The 19,429-nt window shown below is 47.1% G+C and overlaps 4 protein-coding genes across 4 annotated transcripts; 2 read left to right on the top strand and 2 right to left on the bottom strand.

Annotated features, from left to right (window-relative positions):
* Nucleotides 1-6,202: 6,202 nt before the first annotated feature.
* LHYA1_G005278 (uncharacterized protein) lies at nt 6,203-8,035 on the top strand (the record flags this gene model as incomplete). The annotated part of the gene is made up of 2 exons (XM_031150227.1): nt 6,203-7,278; nt 7,330-8,035. The coding sequence occupies 2 exons, from the start codon at nt 6,203-6,205 to the stop codon at nt 8,033-8,035; spliced, it is 1,782 nt and encodes a 593-aa protein (XP_031005913.1).
* A 1,206-nt stretch (nt 8,036-9,241) lies between these two features.
* On the bottom strand, nt 9,242-11,276 carry LHYA1_G005277 (uncharacterized protein; the record flags this gene model as incomplete). Its single annotated transcript, XM_031150226.1, has 3 exons — nt 9,242-10,717; nt 10,783-10,958; nt 11,015-11,276. 3 exons carry the CDS (start codon nt 11,274-11,276, stop codon nt 9,242-9,244), a joined length of 1,914 nt encoding a protein of 637 aa, XP_031005918.1.
* Nucleotides 11,277-13,109: 1,833 nt separating this feature from the next.
* On the bottom strand, nt 13,110-14,003 carry LHYA1_G005276 (uncharacterized protein; the record flags this gene model as incomplete). The annotated part of the gene is made up of 1 exon (XM_031150225.1): nt 13,110-14,003. The coding sequence occupies one exon, from the start codon at nt 14,001-14,003 to the stop codon at nt 13,110-13,112; it is 894 nt and encodes a 297-aa protein (XP_031005917.1).
* A 229-nt stretch (nt 14,004-14,232) lies between these two features.
* nog-2 (Nucleolar GTP-binding protein) lies at nt 14,233-16,445 on the top strand (the record flags this gene model as incomplete). The annotated part of the gene is made up of 3 exons (XM_031150224.1): nt 14,233-14,330; nt 14,384-15,134; nt 15,459-16,445. The coding sequence occupies 3 exons, from the start codon at nt 14,233-14,235 to the stop codon at nt 16,443-16,445; spliced, it is 1,836 nt and encodes a 611-aa protein (XP_031005916.1).
* Between the last annotated feature and the right edge of the window lie 2,984 nt (nt 16,446-19,429).

Raw genomic sequence — 19,429 nt, 5'->3', positions numbered from 1 at the left:
TGATACTTGTGTTATTTGGTTGTTTAAAAACAAAAGCAAACACCAGTATGGACAGCCAACACCTTCCGGGTGAATAAATGAGCGCAGAATATTTATCATCTTGAAAGGAAAGCCACTCAACATCCACACTAAAAGTACGATGAAATTGGTTCAGTGACAGCAAGAGCTGCATGCTAGACTCATTCAATTGTAAATCTTCCTGGTGAAGTCATAATCATTACCAAATCAAGCTAGTCTAGAGACTTTCTAGTAGTGAATTCAGATATGTAGCTAGTCAAGAGACTTGTCAGCAGTAAATCGAGATATGTAGGCCTCCTAGAAAAGCCGAGCTCCCCTCTCCGCCATCTACAGGTAATATAAAAGTCTAGAATCCCAGCTGATATTCTTGCTATACAACTCCACATCTTGAACAATTACCTCGAGTGCATACAACTCCGAAATCAATTCTTTGATCCGGGAAGATGTTCAACTTTGGACGCAAGCAGACAAACAATGCCACCGCCCCAAGAGAACACAGACACAGACACAGACACAGCAGACAACATGACGATCATGCCACCTCTCGTAAATATCCCCCTCCCAATTCCAACCTCTTGCCACTAATAAGCATCAAAATTAGTCCCATACCGCCGCGGCAACATCCCAGATTCATCACGCAGTCATCGCGATATCCGAGAGCTAGTAGAGAGGTTTCCTAGTTATCGCGATGCCCGAGAGCAAGCAGAGAGGTTCGTCGCCGACAGAATAGCCCAAGGAATGAGTCTGGATTACATAGACCACCAAATCGACGTTGCCTTACAGGCTCCAAGACTCGATATCAATGAGGCTCGGTTTCTCCGATCGGTTCATCAGGTCCTTGGTTCGGGGATGGTGTATCAGCAGCCCGAGCTTCCGTTTCGAGAATTGAGGGAAAGGGAGCTGGCGCTGGGAGCAGTGGGGATGCAGTATCAAGAGCCTGAGCTTCCGTTTAGAGAAATGAGGGAAAGGGAGCTGGCACTGGAAGCAGGAATCCACTTCGGTAAGCATTTGGTCTTGAGTGGGTGGCGTGTTACAACTGGATACTAATGAGTAGCAGAAACTGAGCGTGCATTACAAGCAGAATTAGCTGTGGTGAGACAACGAGCAGACAATGCGGAAGCTATATTTGAGATGGAGGAGGGCAACCGCGAGGTTGATCCTCCTCCAGCTTATCATGCCTTGGACCGTAATCCAGGGCCTGCTGCACCAGAATCATTCATAGAAAGGAATGTTCAACGGGCTGATAACACAAGAAATGAGCCAACCCGATTCGAGTCACCAGCTCCGGAAATGTCGATGAGGCGGAACTCTTCACCCTTGGGCTACTCCCGTCATTCGAGGGGGCCACATGAGCTGAGGCTTAGATCTACGAGAGATATACAGGAACACGATGCTCGGGGCAATAGGCGCTCAGAGGCCGAAGCTACATATCCGAGACAAACAGCTTATAAATTCCCGTCATCAGCAGCGAGAATCCCTCACCGAACCCCCTACTCTTCGTCGAGAGTTGGGACAGAACCATGTTCTTCAGCAAATTCAATATATGAATTGCTTGGATAACCAATCATCTCAATCCAGAGCATACATTTCCGACAACTACTTCAGTATTTTCGGAGATGGGTTATGGTGTCTGCAATTGTAGAATGGTAACTAATTTAGGGATGGTACGGATAGGTAAATGGTCAATAAGATAAAAGAACACTGGGGGTGGGTTTTACATTCTGGTACTTACTACTTGGGGAGTTGATGTCTGCACTATTTTAGTACATAACCATGACGCAGAAAACCTATGTAAAATGGAGGGTCTAGGATCGCGTACCATCATGTTTATGAACACAAAACGAGATTTTTTTCCAACTTAAGTCTGAATATGTATCAGTAAGTTGTGACATGGTCGGTAATGTGGGTCGTCGTCAGTCACATTCGGAATGGGGCTGACCGGTGCGGGAGGTATCGTTAGCCAACTGTCTAGTGCGACCTGGACCTTGAGCTTCGCGGAAGAAAAGTTCAGAGCCATACATTTCAACCGTTTGGTGGGGATTATAAAGCTGGACATAGCAGCTGCTGCACATGGAGACACAGATGCTGCTAGTGCTAGACTTCAGTGGTGGATCAGTGGGATGTTGAAAGACGATCCAGATTGGTTGCAAGACTGCTCGCTGGTATTCGAAATGCAGAGCGTGAACGAGAACGTCCCGGAGGGTTAGCACCTGGAGATATTGTGAGTATTGTAAGATTGATAGAGGTGGACATAGTCTTACATCGCCAGGGAGATAATGTATAATCAGTCATCCATGATACAAAATCCCGTTCGCATTTCCTTAATTAGCTCCATCTAAAATCATACACTTGCACAAAAACTCCCCAAAATATCCCCTCGTGATATTTTGAACCTAGGTTACCGATTCTTCGATTGCAAAAGAATGCTGGCGCCTCTTTCATGGCTTTTTTTCAAATCAGTTCAAATGAGGTAATGAAATAAAACACCTTCAGCCCCAGACTTTCACTAAGGCAGAAGCCCGCATCCCGAAAAACCCACAACCACAAAATTTAGTAGATAGAAATTGGAAGGCGCTATTTGTTTGTCTAATCAGTGCTACGCTTCTCAAACGCACTCGGCTTTGGGAACATTGCTTCCAATAGTCTCAACATCACGTTCCTCACGTTTCCAACCTCCGTTTCTTCCTCTGTGCTCACATCATCATTTAAACATAGCTGCCCTACTTTCCCCTTTCTTCTGATCAACCTCTTAAAGAGGACGTTCTCAACCTGCTCGGCGTCTGTAATCATGACGAAGAATGCGTCTGGGTCGACGATGGTGTATTGGTATTTCCACAGTGCCTTGATGACCACTTCGCGGGCCTCGGATTGCGTCTTGGAATGGGGTAGCAATGGCGAAAGACCTTGTTCCGCACGGTTGAGTAAGAGCTTTAAAAGACAATCCCCGCACTTGGGTTGCTGTCTAGAAACGCGGTCAAAAGTCGTAGCAGTGCTGAAGACATAATTTGTATGCGCCTCGTCAGAATCCGGAGTCGAGAACCCTGGAGCTAAGCATTCGTTGACGTTGAACTCAAAACATTCGATATCTCTAACTGCGGCGGGACCATCAAGTGATGTCCATTGAATATCAACGTTGACTTTGGGTGCTTCGAGCCCGGCGGTTTCAAGTGCTTCGCTCATATGATAGAACATCCTTCTTCGGAAGCCTGGCTGGCCCTCCTTTGCCATGCCTTCTTCCAGATCGTCCATAACCTTCTGTCGTTCGATCCATCCCAAGTTCCCATTCTGGTCAATATCACTTCGTTGCATGATGTAACTCCATAGCAATGCTTCCCTTTGTCTCTCAATTGTATAGTGGAATGCAACATACCATGAATAGAGCTGGAAGCCTGTCTCGCCACGAAAACGTTGGCAGGTACTTTGAAGTGCCGGACGGGGAAAAGAATGGATTGCTTCTCGAGTAACAGACCGAGAGAGTGAGTGACCGAAGTGGATGTGGCCTTTGCGTTTTCGTTCTCCAAACCGGCGGTTCAACAGCCATGAAGTGTAGATGAGAAAGGGCTTCTCGCCAAACCTGCGAGCATCTAAGTCCGTGGGTGGGCTAATAGTGCTGTAGGAGTTTGATTTGAATCCCATTGTTGGGCCGAAAAGGGGAGAGTAAATATCGGATGCTGCGTGGAGCTTGCCGAGAAACATGTCGTCGGAAAGAGCGAACAGCTTGGGACGGTCAGTACAATAGCTAGGTTTTTCTGGCGGAAAACAATACCCGGTCAGTATCAGATTTTGTATTGAAGATCTGGTTCTCGATAGTCAAGGAGTTGAACGTTGGGAGACATCCTTTTTCGTGCTCGTCGAAGAAGTCCTCCTGCGATAGTACTTCCACGGCACCGTTATTTGCCGCATCATCACTCAACCACGAAGGTCTTTGCTTTCCATTGATAGTTGCTGGCTTTTCCACAGTTGCGGAAGCGGCTTCTTTTGGGGTGGCAAGTGCATTTACAAGCAGCTGAATCTTGTTCCTGAAACTGGACGCGTATTTTTCAATGCTCCGGATCGAATATCTCAGTTCGTCCCAATCTCGATACCGATTCACTCGATGGGATTCCAACCACTTGCTTTCCGCGTCATTCAGAGTCGAATTCATCTCGTACGGATGCATTGTTCTCTGGAATGCAACATCTGAGCCATTGACCCCTGGAGAAATTAGTAGAAGCTAGCCGTACGCTCATCATGGTGGTCTTACAAGTGTAAACAAAGTCGATTTTTGTCTCGTTGAGCTTACCCCATCTCTTGGTATCCCATTGGGCCTCTGAGAACCACAGATCTTCCCAACCTTCAAGAACGACATCTTTGACGGACTCTTCCAATGGAATATGAATGATATCTGGCAAAGCCTCTGCTTGCTCGTCAAGTGCGACAGAATCAGAATAGGATGGAAATGTTCTTGGAGCTCCAGGGGTTTCGGAAGAATGTGGAAGTTTCCTCTCCGAAAACTCTTTGATTGTTGGTGCTAAACGCTGCCCGATCGTATCATGGAATGCTGCCTTCACCAGAGGCGGAGGCGCATTGTCGAGAGCGCTGTGCCTTAATACAGATACAAATTTCTCACCAAACTCTTTACTCTCGGGTTTTGAATTGAGGTTTGAGTCCACCCTGCCAGGTGCGGGCGGTTCTTGAAGAGGGAATTGAGCGGCAACCATCTCCCGAACCTCATGTCTCTTTTGGGGTTTCGAAATGACGTTTTGATGTTGAATTGGAATAGTTGCTTTCGAATAGTAACGCCACACGAACACGCAAGTCACTAGAATAATGAGTAGGCGATATCCGTACATTCGACTGATGATTGTTCGGCGGTATGTTGGAGGTGACTCCTTTTGCCAGTGCGGAAGTCTTGATGGTGACCTGTACAAGTGCATTGCAAAGCTTGAGAAGGGAGACGAAGAATAGAGAAGGTCGATAGACAGCACGTAGTGGAAACCAGTAAAATCAAATAATGCTCTAACAGAACATATTCAAAACAAGAATTCCATCTCCCGCAATCAGGAACGCTCTCCTGACGGTACTTTGTGTGTCTCGGGTAGGGTTCAGTATTTCTTCAGGGGGAAAATAGTACTCTGGAGCGGAAAGAGGCACTCCGATATACCATGGTGACTGTTCTTTAAACACTGTTGCATAGTCCCCGTGTGGCGTGACGCCCAATATTGGGTGCCAAAATACGGGATGGATGACCTGGTATTTACAAGCCTCTCTGATTGCTCAGCATCAGCCTGAAGCGGAGTCTATGAGCCAACACATTTATTACATTCGTTGCCATATTCCAATCCTGTGGTCGAGACCACTGCTAGAGACGTTGACAGGCCACTGGGTTTGACACCCGGTCGTCGGTGTACAGCATCCACGGATATTATTTCCCATTGATGTCTGTGGCTTGGTTCAGTTTTGTGTCAAAATTCAGGACTCGGCTAGCGAAGTGCTGTGGCTCGAGCCCTGGGTCCCCTTCAAGTCAAGCCTGTACTGTCAGAGCCGACACGGAGGGGCCAGAAGCTTACAGTATTGTGCGGCCTAATCGGCCACAAGTCGATCTCGGCCGCGGTCAAAGCTTCCTTCAACATCAACCTCACTACAACTTCAGCCGTCAACAAGCCAACCCTACTCGCTTAACCGCCAATTTACTCAAATGAAGCGCATTTTGTTTCTTCAGTGAAGGCTTCTTAGGACGGAAGCTGCCATTTTGTTCACGGGCTACCCAACATTCCGTCTCGGGTCTCGGATACCGGTATTGTAACTCCACATTTCGATGATGGTCTAATGAAAGGTTGCTACCTGTGGTTTATACGACCAATGTTGTTATGATAGTATTAGACTCTACCATCCTGGCTCGTCCAGAAGAAGTCATTTGAATCATCCGAATCGATCTTGATAGAGACAGCCACAAGCAAAAGAGGAGATGATGAAGGGTGGAAGAACTAGAACGACTTGACCGTTCACAACAATCTAATTACCGAGTCTGGTAGTCTGGAAAGTCTTCATGGTCTTGTTATTTCCGATCTACTGAGATGTCCATTTATCTAATCTACGTTTTGGCTATATCAGTTAAATGTCTTCCTGAAATCCCATACTCTTTTGTTTCATTCAGTATTTGCATCTTACCCGACTAATTCTCTTCTCAATATCTCTCATAATCATGGTGTCTTGTATCGGCAGAAATGCTGCTCTATTGCTGGCTATCGGATTTTCTACATTAGTTTCTGCGACCTCGGTATTGGCAACTATCTCGCCATGTCCATCTTGTCCTTCCGACGTGATGCCTGCCGCTATCACTGTCACTGAGCAGTATCAGCCAGTCTCAACTTGCACACCTTCAAATTCACGTAACAACACTGTTCCATCCTGCTCCAGCTACGATTTTGTTTCTACTGTAATCACTGTCATGGACGGAAATACTAGCATGACAGTCACCAAAACCGATCAAATCTTGCAGCTATCTCATCTCTCAACTGTCATTACATCCTCGGTTCCTTGCCCAACAGTTGCGCCAAAACGGGGTCAAAACGGAACTACTTCCGTCTTAGCCTGCATGAATACCCAAATCCAAACTATGGTAATCGATGCTTCATGTCCGTTCAACCAGATCGGACCTCTGGGAATCCAAGGCTACTCAGGAAGCGGACTTTGTCAAGCATGTGCAGAAGACTTAAATGGATCACAACATCAGCAAGTCAATGTGGTGAAGTGCTTGAATGGAAATTGCTCCACTTACGTTGAGACTTGGGTGTCGACAAAGCCAGCTTCGACCTCAACTTCGGCGGTTCCATTTTCGTCAACAACATATTGTTCTTCTCAGGGGGTCTACACTATTCCCATGACCACGGTTTATACTCCTTCAGGACAAGGGTTTACAGCACCTATCACATCAACATTCGTCGTGACAACTTCAGTACCAAGTCCCCAGACAGTTAGAATTACCAAGACGATCACTTTCACACTCGTTGGAAATGCACCGATTATCAGTGGATCCTCATATATTTCGTCGGCTCAGGTCTCGACAACTGCTTCTTGCCCAACGAACGGTCAATACACGATCCCAATCACCAAGACTTTCACAGCGATCAACCCAGCCTTCACGGCCCCCATAACTACGACTATTTTCTACAAGACCACCGTCACTAATGCCCCGACGAATATCGATTGTACGACTGTAGTTACGGTGATTTTCACACAAATTGCAGTATCTCCAACCCTGACTCCTGTGAGCGGAACGTAAGTGGAATGTCAACCCCTCAAAGGCTTCTATAAATTAACCTAGAATAGAACTATTGCTCCAAAAGCCCCATTTTTGAACTCGACTTTAACTTCGTGGGGCTCCACTGAAGCTTTAGCACCGAAATCTTCGTCAGCATCCATGACTGCAAGTATATCCCCCAGCGGTAGCCGAGCCACTCCAATTAGCAATTGCGAGTATGTGGGTTGCTACAGTTCCACAGCAGGCGTCCCAGACTTCTCTCTCACTGCATCTACAGGTGCCATGACCATCGAGCTCTGCGAATCAGAATGCATTGCATCTGGCGAGCCATACTCAGGCCTGTACCAAGGCGATTGCTTTTGCGCGTCGACTCTCGGCTCTTCTGAGGAAGCCGGCGAATCCTGCAACCTCCCGTGTCTAGGCAACAAAGCTGAGATGTGTGGTGGTTACTTTATGGGTGCTAGAATTCGCGGTCGTGTATCTGGAGGCAACAGGCTGTATGATGTATACTCATGCCCTGTTCTAACCTCTACCTCAACAATGTCAGACGAAACATCAAGCACCAGTTCGGCGTCAACACCTGATCCGTCGTCTGATGAGGACCAAGAGATCCAGAAGCGAGATTTAGATGCGGATTTGGAGATCATGGGTACCAAGAAGCGTGTGGAGCGTAAGATTCGGAGTGGAGGCGTGTTGAGGAGCTTGAATAAGGTCGAGAAAGGCAATGTGCTTGCCAAAAAGGACTTTGGAATGAAGAAGCTATTTGGAATGTAGACGATCATTGTGTGGCAGATGATGAAAGAGGGTGAGGTCAACCCAAGTAGATCGAGGTTTATGTTATTTATTTTCTTGTCCGGGGGTTTAGTAGATATTGGGGTTCATGTTCATTAAGACAAGGCGACGATGAAAGGGAGTCTTAATTTGATATAACAATTTTTGATTTGAACTATTCTGACGGTAAAATCCGTCTTCGTACTTCACTTTCTGCATCCAGAGCTTTTGGATGATATTTTGGGTTTGTATTCTTGAACTTCAAATCCCGACAGGCCCAGCGTGGCCTTTTAGCGAGGCAAAGCCTGGCAAGATGGTGTATCCTCGCTATAAATTTAGCGATCAATGTACCTACAAACACTTTCAAATTCAAATGGAATCTTCTCTCGGCTTGTCTAATTTCCATATGCAAAGATGTCCAATATAGGTAGATTTCTAGAAACTACGATTCTTACTCACTATCTCATTTCCATCTCAGACATTTTTCACGTGCCCAAGCAAATGTTGCCTGGTTAGAGGTCTTCAGGGGTAGCGAAATAAACAGGGTTCGGAGGGCTCGTCTAGAACGGGGCCATGAAGCGAAATTCTCACAGTTCCAGCTCTCAGTCCCATATATGTTACGGATAGCACGATCGTAAAGATCCTAGCTGAGAGCGATCCTGTCGGGCCGTCCCAAGCCCATGGACCATGGTTTCCATCCCTGCCGGTATCCGCTGGGTCTCATACGGAACGGCACTGTGTCGGGTACTTGCATTCTTGATTAACGTGCTCTATTGAGCCACAGGTCTGATTGCTATCTATAGACCATGTCTTTCTTGTCTTCTGTACGCTGGCTTCCGAAGAATATATCAGGTCCACTAGAATACAGGTTTGATGCCCCTGATCCAGCGGCCACTTTCAAGCTCCTTCATTCCCATCTATTTTCGCACCGAACTACAACAAGTTACCTCAGCTTATCCGTCTCTTTTTCCATATTTCTGCTTCATTCTGTTGTTTTCCCAAACCTTGCAGTCATCACACGTGGATCATTCTAAAATCTGGTCCTTGAAAAGCCAACATTGCTTCATCAGGTGCCACTCACCCAGTAGTCCAGCACTGGTGTAGCTAAGACTCGGATTTCAAGAAGTTCGGGAGTATGGCTTAAGGGGAAGAAACCATTTAGCTACCAGCGATGTCGTTCTTTAACTAAGTATAGGTATATAACCATATCTAGTCATACAACCTTTGCTTCTTTAGACGCTGCACATTCTCAGACGCAGTCAGCGTGATATGCCCAATTTCAGCGCCAACATTGACATCCCCAAGAGTAACCATCAGAGCTTGCAATGCTCTGGCTCTCTCAAGACCATCCAAATGCGAGGCCCCACTAACTCCCACATACGGATTATCCCTTGTGAGAGAGGATACATATCCGAGGATATCGGGAGCGAGAGTCGTTATCCTGAGGGCAACTGATGCCACTGCCTCACAGAGGAGCAAAAAGGAGATGATGAATAAAATGCCTCCAAATGCCTTGTTACTGTGGTATTCTTGCCCATCGAATCGAACCATACTGGCCTGGCTGGAGTTGAAGTACAGCGGTAATTCATAGCTGGTGCTGATGTTGTCGTAAGTGCTTAGATTAGAGCTGAGATTGCCAGTCAAGTATGCCGCTCCGTATGTTGATTGCCAGAACGTATTATATGCCACCTCCATGTTCCTACTGAATGTGCCTGGATCGAGTGTTGAGAGGTTCGAGTATTTGAAAGAAACAAAGTCCGCAATAGGGTCCGCGAGCCATTGCTCGAGCAAAGTGCTTTCTTCTTTCGAAGCATGATGTAGATATCCAATGGTCGTTTGAGGAAGGGCGCTCAGACTGTTTATCATAGGAGTGACGGTTACAGGTTTCGAGCTTGCAGCTGTTGTTGCATTCTTCATGGCGATGACTGAGCAATCTTGATTTTGACATTTGACCATTGACTCGACATCTTGGTAAGTAAGGTCACAGTAAGCAACACTAACGTCAGAGTCTTCTTCTGAGGATATAGATGTCAAGTTGAAGGATCCATGATCAGTATCACTTGATGTACTAGTCGACTGCATTATAAAGGTGCTCACAGACGTTTTCAAAAGTGCACTCGATTTGTTGTAGTGAGGCCTAGTGTTGAAGTTGGGAATATAGGTTAGTTTTGGGCAATTGACGGTCCAATATCTACTCAGTATCTGGAATGATGAGTTTCCATCACCGGGAATGCCGGCGATTGGAATCCCAAGTAGCGACGAGTAAAGGACTTCTTTGCTGTAATCGACAGTGGCCCAAGATCCATTGGAAACCGAGTTCAATTCAGAAAGGACTGGAATCCTGATATTTCCAAACAGATCTTGCGTCGAGTTCTGTAGCTTTCGAGTGGTTTTGAGCGCAGTCATGAATGTAGGTCCATACGAAGGCCACCCTTCGACAACGCCATCAGCACCACTCATGGCTGTATCCTGCTGTGCAAGCTCGATAGGCAAAAATCGGATCGTTGAATTGTAGGAGACAGTCCGTTGCGATTCGCCAAGGAGACGAAGTGCTGCTTGACCTCCTATAGGAGACAAAGCCCAGATTATTATGATTCCAAGGCCAAAAAAATTAGCTCCCCGGAGTGCAATTTGCCTCTCAATAGCAGCAAACAGGGATTGGCATCCAATGAGTCGTTCTAAGGTCTTCAAAAGTCAGCATTAATTGGTCCAGCACAAGTTCAGGTGCAGCATGCGAATGGGTGTCTCACCCCTAATTGGACCCCGCGTTCTGCCCAATGCAGACCCAATGTTCTGAAAAACTTCCCCGTTATAGCCGCAAATACTATAGGGAAAATTGTAGGCGCTAAAGTAATGGCCTTTTGTGTGTGATACCCGAGAGAAGATGCCGGCGTCTTATCGAGGGAAATTGAAATGGCAGCCAGGGCTAAAAGAAATGTCAGTATTATATCGTGTATGTTGTTCACAGAAAAGTGAACGTACTCAGGAAGAGGACTGAAAGTCCTACGAAAATGAAGTCAACGAGAAAGGAAACCCAGTGACTGCGGCTCCATTCTCCCAGAGGCTTCGGATACGACTGATATTGGTTCTCATAGACATCTTCGGGTGGGGGGTCATTCTTGATGTCGACGGACGGAGAGGAAGATTTGTCGAACGTGTTATTTTGTGTCTGTGGTTGAGAAATATCGTGATAGGCGGTGAGAGGAATATCATGTCCAGAACCAGAGACTCCAGAGTATCTCATGTCTTTGAGGCAGGGAAGGTTTATGTCGTGCTGTTGCCAATCAAGTATAGATATACTGATTACTAATTTGCGTAAGTAGACCTAGGACTCACGGTGGTAGAAAGTTACGAAGGCATCTCGTGGTTAAGATATAATTATCTTATATCCACCACGGATTTTACGTCGGATTCTGATTTGAGAGTTTTACGTAGTACTGTGCCTCATGACAAATCTGGCGACCACGCTGGCACGCCGTCATCTTAATTGGTCCTAGAATAACGATGAAGCGGAATGATATTGACGAAATACAGGGGGCTCATCGTACATCGTATAACAACTTTCTAATGAGGCATAAAGCACCGCTCAGCCGCATCGCTTAGCTATTTGGGGATTGGGGGCCAATTTGCCTTCGAACTTACCTATTCAAGGTAGCCAAGCGGATGCATTGAAACGGGTATGGATCCCGAACATCAATCCGAAAAGATGCTTAAAAAAGCCACGAGGTACTACTCGCTACTCCCGTTTTCAGGCGGACTTCAACGTTTCTTAAAGTTTGAACGTTGAGGTTTTGCGCAACAAACTCTGAGAACTATCAGGCGGATATACATGTGAAGTGAGACGGAGTTGGTTAATGGTATCTCCTGCAATTTCCCGCGGTGACGGGATCATAATAAGTCCGGAATTGAGTACCTGGTATCGTTACTCGTTGGCTTTCTTCCCGAGAGAAATATAGAACGGCATTAAACCCTGAGGGCTGGCCGGTGCGGATCCTTTCGGTTCGTAATTATAATATCTTCACATAAAGACTTGGTCCCCGATATCTATAATATGATTGTGCGGATGGCTTCCTCCTAATAGGGAGGCTGGCGAACGTCAAAGATGACTCTGTTGTTCTTTCTCAACATGCTTTCCCCCTCACAACCCCTAGAAAGAAGGCTTTGGTAGCCCTTTGCTCCTATCCGACACACGCGTCTGAAGAGCAGGTTTATTGTCTAGCTGGGCCAGGTGGCCGGGCTGCCTAATGTGGAAAAATTCCCTTGATACAAGTGATTAATTTCCTCAGCATTTCAGCCCATTCTATAGGATTCTTTTTGTCCTGTAGAACTCGAACGGTGCTTAGTGGTAATTGAAGTCACCAGATGTCCCATTACATCAATGATGCAAGCCAATGGTACCACATGACCAGAAACGGCCGAGGACATTCTAGGGGGCCGACCCATCCAATACGCTGTTTTTGCTGTGAATGGTCATAGACCCGGCGAGGAAAAATCAACGCTTGTTGATATAATAGAGCTCTGCCACTCCAAGCATACATCCGCTTGCTCCAATCTTGACGACCATGGCTAACCATAAACCCACCGACATACCGCTCCTCTGGGACCTAAACAGAAAGTTAGCCTTCGCTATTGGCGTAGCACAAGCAAACAACCTTCTTCCGCCTAATTTACTCGAAACGTGGAAGTCGTTTCTCTGTGATGCGTCGAATGGTAGGGAATACGAGGGTATCGATGAAATTTTGGGGGATTTGAAGAGGTTTGTGTATGGAACCACTAGGCCCCAGTAGAGAGATGGTTGAGGAGGCAATGATTGGATGGGGGATTTTAGTTGGTATTACAGGGCGAAACGAAACTTAGAGCAGGAGGGAATGGAAGAGAGCTAGAGGAAGTGCCTTGGAAATACGCCTTGACTATGTCAATGAGCACAAGGGGAAGGATACTTGTTGCGCCTGTCACTGGACAGACTACATGCAAGCTTAGAAAACAGTTTCAGTCTTGTAACATACATTCAACTAATCCATTATGAACATTCATACACTGAGATGCTTTCGAGCTCTCCCTAACATACAATTTCCATCTAATCCATCTTCCCACCCGTCAGCTCCTCCGCAATCTTCTTCATCCTCTGTCCGGTAAGAGCACCCGGCCCACCATGATACCTCACAGCCTCCCTCTCGGTATGCTTGACCGTCGACAACAGTGCCTGCACGGTAGGCGGCGGTCCCACCGCATCCCAAATATTATCAGTAGCTGCTCCCTTGAACGGGTGGGGCACAAAGATAGCCTCAATCTGCTTGTCCAACTGCTCCTCCGTGGTAATGAAGGACCGCGCATGCATATACAACGTATGCAGCGCGTTTTTCCTGGCTTCTTCCCGCCTTGCTTCCTTGGCCTTGACTCGCTGTGCTTTTGCTGCAACACGTTCTTCACGTTGCGGGTCGGGTACTGGTCCCAATTGCAGTTTTCGCACTGCCTCGGTGATGGTTGGGCTAGTCAGACGCTCGTCTTCTCGTTGTGGTGCGTGTACTAATCTCGCTCTCTCCTCGCTCGTGATCCGGCTTTGCCAGGCAATACGTTCGTCTGAGATCTTCTTCCTTCGTCGAAGGGATCTCAATCCATCGTGAAGATTGCTTCGCCTGTTTGTAGCGAGGCTCTTCTTCCATGCTGCGTATTCGTTCGCTGGTACGGTTCGGTCTTTTGGAAAGGGGGTGGTTCTCTTGAAGTACTTTGGTGAAGTCTTGTTGCCCGCGCGTTTAGGGAAAAGGTTTCGAGGAGGTGGAAGGACACCTTTGATGTCTAGTTTCGGAAACACCTGAGGCTGGCGTGTCGTGGGAATCTCTATGAACTTGGGGTTCTCTGGCCCGATGGCTGAAAGGGGTGTAGAAGTGCTGAATAGCCGTGAACTGGCGGCATTGAGACACCTGAAGCGGGGGAGAGACTGCAACTGGCCTGTAGACAATAAATGAGGCATTTTGAATATGACCTGCGCTGCGTCGAGATGCGCAGATGCAGCGTAGTGGTCTCCAGTTGAAGCTCTTGATGAAAATGTTAGCGTATTCTTGATGTTAGCGCGATCAAGCCACACGCGAGCCCCAGCCACAGGAACTTTTTTCACCGTCTCAAGAAAAAATATTTGCCCACCTTTTGTTACCCCAACACCAAATAATCAACCAACAGCGTACTGCGCAACTACATTCAAGATGGGTACCGCAAAGAAAGAAGGCGCCAGGAAGATTCGTCAGGGCAAGGCTGACGATGGCATGGCCAATGTCAAAGTCAAGGGCGAGAATTTCTATCGGTATGATTTGCGCATTGCTCACCATCATCGTTGCTGACCGAGGTCCTCTATAGCTCCGCGAAGAAAGTGAAGACCTTGAATATGTTCAAGGATGGAAAGGCACGAAGAAACGCAGCTGGTGATGTTACCATAGCTGCTTCCTTCCAAAGTCGGCAAGTACCTCAAGCACGAGTCGAGCCGAACAGAAAATGGTTCACCAACTCCCGAGTTATTGGCCAAGATGCGCTCAACTCTTTCAGAGAAGCTATGGCGGAACGAGCTTCGGACCCATACTCTGTGTTATTGAAGAGCAACAAGTTGCCTATGAGCTTGATCCGTGATGGCGAGGGTAAGAATGGGATCAAGCAACACAAAGCAAAGATGACCGTGGAAGCATCACCGTTCGGAGAAGTGTTTGGTCCCAAGGCTCAGAGGAAGCGTGTCAGACTCGACGTTAGCTCGTTAGAAGATCTCGCAGACGATAGCCTTAAGTCCCACGACACATACTTGGATCGCCTTGAACAAGCTAAACTCTTGAGTGGGACATCTGGTGACGCAGAAGCAGTTGGTGAAGCAGGTGTCATAGATAATGGCTATGTTTCAAGTGCCCGTGAGGCTATCTTCAATAAAGGGCAAAGCAAGCGGATCTGGAACGAACTCTACAAGGTCATTGACTCTTCCGATGTGGTTATCCATGTTCTTGATGCTAGAGATCCCTTGGGAACGAGATGTCGAAGTGTTGAGAAGTACATCAAGGAGGAGGCACCACACAAGCACTTGATATTCGTCTTGAACAAGTGCGATCTGGTACCTACCGGTGTTGCTGTAAGTAGTACCCCTCGCTTCCCTCATTTCCCATCCCTTTCCCATGTTCCATCGTTAAGTCAAGGCTCCTTCTGCATTTCTGTGCTCTTCACAATGGAAGGCTGTCTGTTACAACTTTGGTAGATTGAGTCCATTCTCGCCGCTCTTGGTCTTCGGACCTCGAGTAGATAGCTCACCGTCTTGGGGAGTCTATCGTAAAGAGTTTGGTGCTGTTTCGTTTGAGTTGAAGGCTACTTCCACTTTAGTGGCTGTGTGGTAGTTTTCTTAGTAATGATTCATACATATCCATTCAAACTTTTGCTGGCAGTTCCTAATATATCACAGGCTTCTTGGGTTCGCTATCTATCCAAAGATTACCCCACCCTCGCATTCCACGCATCCATCACAAATTCCTTTGGCAAAGGCTCTCTCATTCAACTCCTTCGCCAATTTTCTTCCCTGCATTCAGACCGCAAGCAGATCTCTGTCGGCTTCATCGGCTACCCTAATACTGGAAAATCCTCAATCATCAACACCCTTAGAAAGAAGAAAGTTTGTACAGTGGCACCAATCCCTGGAGAAACCAAGATCTGGCAATACATCACACTCATGAAGCGAATCTATCTCATCGACTGTCCTGGTGTGGTTCCGCCCAGCGTAACGGATACACCACAGGATATTCTGCTACGAGGTGTAGTCCGAGTTGAGAACGTTGAGAATCCAGAACAATACATCCCAGCTGTTCTTACAAAGACCAAACCACAACACATTGAAAGGACATACCAAATCAAGGGATACAATGATCACATTGAGTTCTTAGAATTGTTGGCAAGAAAGGGAGGAAGATTACTTCATGGTGGAGAGCCAGATGTTGATGGTGTTGCGAAGATGGTATTGAATGATTTTCTTCGTGGAAAGATCCCTTGGTTCACACCTCCACCACTCCTAGAAGGAGCCGAAAGTAAGGAGGCAGGTGTTGAAGGTCGATCCGGCAGACTCGGAGAGATGGGCAAGAAGCGAAAGCGAGACGATGAATCAGTGGCAGATACGTCTGTCATGGATGCCACTTCAACTGTTGCCGAGGAAGAAGATGACAGCTTCGAAGGATTTGGCAGTGATAGTGAAGACGGGGCCAATATTGATCTCGTCGATGCCGTCGATGCAGCATTTGGAGCTGATTCTGATGATGAAGACAGCGAAGTTGGTTCAGATCAAGAAGAAGCAGATTCATCGAACGAGGCGGATGCCGCTGGGGAGCAATTACAAGAAGAGCTGCATCATGATGTTGATGATTCGATAGAGAAGCGGCCGAAGAAGAAACGCCAAAAGTAGACAATTAGAACAATGTAAAGCAAGAAGATACCCAGTCGTCTATTTCCTTCATTGATATCTTTCTATTTTTCTGCCGCTCTAGGGGTAGTGTAGTGTTGTGTTAGGAGGCGCATTCGTTTGGCCATGACTGGTTGCTGCAAGGCAGTTGAAGCGTGGGGTCATGCAATCATATCATTCGTTGCTCTGTCTTACTGTCGTGGTCAAGAGTTGGTGCCGATTTGAAGGCTGTAGGCACTTGTCAAACCTATTTCAAACATCCCATCTTCTTCATGTTTGCACCCGGACGCTTTTCCCACTTAAAAGGATAGTCACTTGCCGCCAGATCTTCTTTGCTATTTTACTATTTTACCATGCCATCTGGCGGAATTCAGTATTCGAGTAGCCTGCGTCATTTGCCTCACACAGCCTAGGACACTGAGAGATATAAGTCTGAGAATTGTTTTATTGAAAGTTCAACGTTGAAGGTTAAGCCATGCACGCGTTTCACGTCCACTTCATCCTGAAAACTAGCCCAAGTGGCAGCACCGAGCCTACTTTTTCCCAAACGTCACCCCGAAATCCTCAAACCACAAAACACATCCCTCCCACCCAAACCCATCCAGCACCCCCTCCATCTCCTCCACCGCCCCAGTCATAGAATCGACAGCCAAGCCCCACAGCAGCACATCATTCATCACCGCCCTCATCGCAAGCTCCTCCTCGAACGCCTCATTATTACTCCCAGACAGCGCTTGCAGCTTATACAGCCATTTCCACTCCTCCAACTCGCAGTCATTGATCTCGCCTTTTTCATACTGTTCTTTGACTAGAGTGTTGATTTTGTCCCAGGGGAAGGCGATGCTTAAGATGCGTGCGTAGTGCGTGGGTATGGAGGCGGATGTGAGCTCGGCGAGTTCGGTGGTAGTATAGTCTGAGTGGACGTGGGAGTGTCCTATGGCTATAGCGCAGGGTGAAGATGGGCGATCTGGGCTGGAGTGTGTGGAGGCGGGTTCTTGAAAATCCTCGTCTACGTATCCGAGGGCGCGGACGAGGAAAGGAAGTCTTGGTGATTGGTCTTGGTTCTCAGAGATGCTCATCTTGATTCAGTAAATACTTTTCCTAGCCGGTGCTGTGGAGTTGGTAGTTTGTGTGAGTTTGGTGGCGTTCAAGGAAAGTGCTGTGGGATTCGCTGGAGAATATATACCTAGGTAGTGAGTTCAGGTGTGACTGCGTTGTTAGTGAATAACGTAGAATCTCATTTCACATTACTCGACCAGGGGTTTCGGAATTTCCTCAGCGTCAGCGAGCAAGTTTTTTCCCCAGGTTGTTATTGCGGTTCCGTTCCTTGTGTCACTTCAGAGACTTTCAACCAGTTATTAGCAAATTTCAGGTTGTAGACTTCATCTTCAGGCTTAGGGTTCGATGATTATGTTTACTACCAAAACATTCACAGCCCAGAGAAATACACTAGTCATGGCCTCGTGAGTATAAAATATCTCGAGTCTCGAGTCTTTCTTCAGCTACAATGTATTAGCTTCCTACAGTTCCTCATACTGCAAGCGCTTCCACATCCTAGATCTACCACGAAGTCTCGAAGTAAGAAAGTCTCTTTGCTCAAAACTAGGCGTCTCTTCCGCAACGATACTCCTCCAAAATGTTGGCCACGCGACCAAGCGAAAGGGGGCTCAATTTAGGTCCCCAGGGAGCAAACACGAGCCTCCTACCAACGAAAGATTCTTGGGTACCGACGCTTGAATCCTGGGCTCGGACTTACGACTCTAAGAGAAAGAAGGCTGCCACAGTCACACCAAACATCACTTCAGCATTTCAGAGGCCAACATATACCGTTGCAATCCCAACCCCCCCATCGACTCCTAGCCGCGCAAGCTCGACATACCAAACCCCAACCCTTGACAACCAAAATACCCCCGCTTTAAAGACCAGTGCCTGTACGTTTTCATACGACAAAGCTACAATTTCTTCGAGTATCGACAGGCTCATAGCAGAGTGCAGGCTTCAGGCATCTTCAACTCGCCCACCACTCGAAACACCATGGCTAGTAACCTCGAACCTCACCCTACCCCAACTCACCCATTGCCTCTCCCGTTTGTGCTTAGAGCTAAACTGGGATTGGTACGGCCAGAAGTACTTCCTCCTGAACCCAGGTTGCCCTCTCGCTCTCAGCAAGATCTGGAGGACGATGGTGAGCGCTATGTATGCGCATTACTGCGTTGAAACAGCCATGCCCGAGAAAATGTTGTGGGGTGCTTTAGTACAGAAAGAAGGGGGAAAGGAGGAGGCACTACGGTACTATAGGAGGCAGGTCCATAACATTGTGGCTTTCTTTGCTCATGTTAAGGGGGTGGCGAACGAAGGGGGTGTGGTTGAGGTAGTGACGAAGAAAGGGCAGTGCAATATGAGGGACTTCGTTGATACGCTGCTCTCTGCAGGTAAGTAAAAGTGCTCTTGCGCCTTGTTCTTGCTGACACAAATCCTGAAGGAGGCATTGTGAAGTTCTTGAAAGAGAAGGCACAATCGGTAGGTCTTGCATATCCGGGAGGAACAGGACGGTTCGAGGAACGAATTACAATGATTTTTCTTACGAGGAAGAAAGCTGCAAATGTGCACGAGTATCGAAATGTGCTTAGTCGTAAAGACTGATGATGGTAAAGGTATAAAATGGACTTGTGTATATAGCGTGCGTGGCTTTTCCTGTCACAGCGATATTACTAAATTTATCAAAAGATAACAGGCTCTGATAAAGTCGTGGCTTCTTCTTGAGGCTATAGGCTAAGTCTTGGGTCGTTTTTACTTCAATGTTGATGTGTATAGGTTGAGGCCAAGTAGCATCAATACCCGGCTGGTAGTACAAGTAGCGATTGTGCTGACCAGAATTCTCACAACTGGTATCAATTGCTAGGATTGGGTTTCCAAGCCCAAAAGCCTTGTGGTACAACACAAGTGCGGTCACGGATGGAAGGAGTGGCTGCTCCAAGACACATGGC

Source organism: Lachnellula hyalina, assembly GCF_007821495.1.
Source record: "Lachnellula hyalina strain CBS 185.66 chromosome Unknown contig00054, whole genome shotgun sequence".
NCBI classification, from domain to species: domain Eukaryota; kingdom Fungi; phylum Ascomycota; class Leotiomycetes; order Helotiales; family Lachnaceae; genus Lachnellula; species Lachnellula hyalina.
The sequence above is the reverse complement of the archived record's forward strand: the minus strand, read 5'-3'. Positions and strand labels throughout refer to the sequence as shown.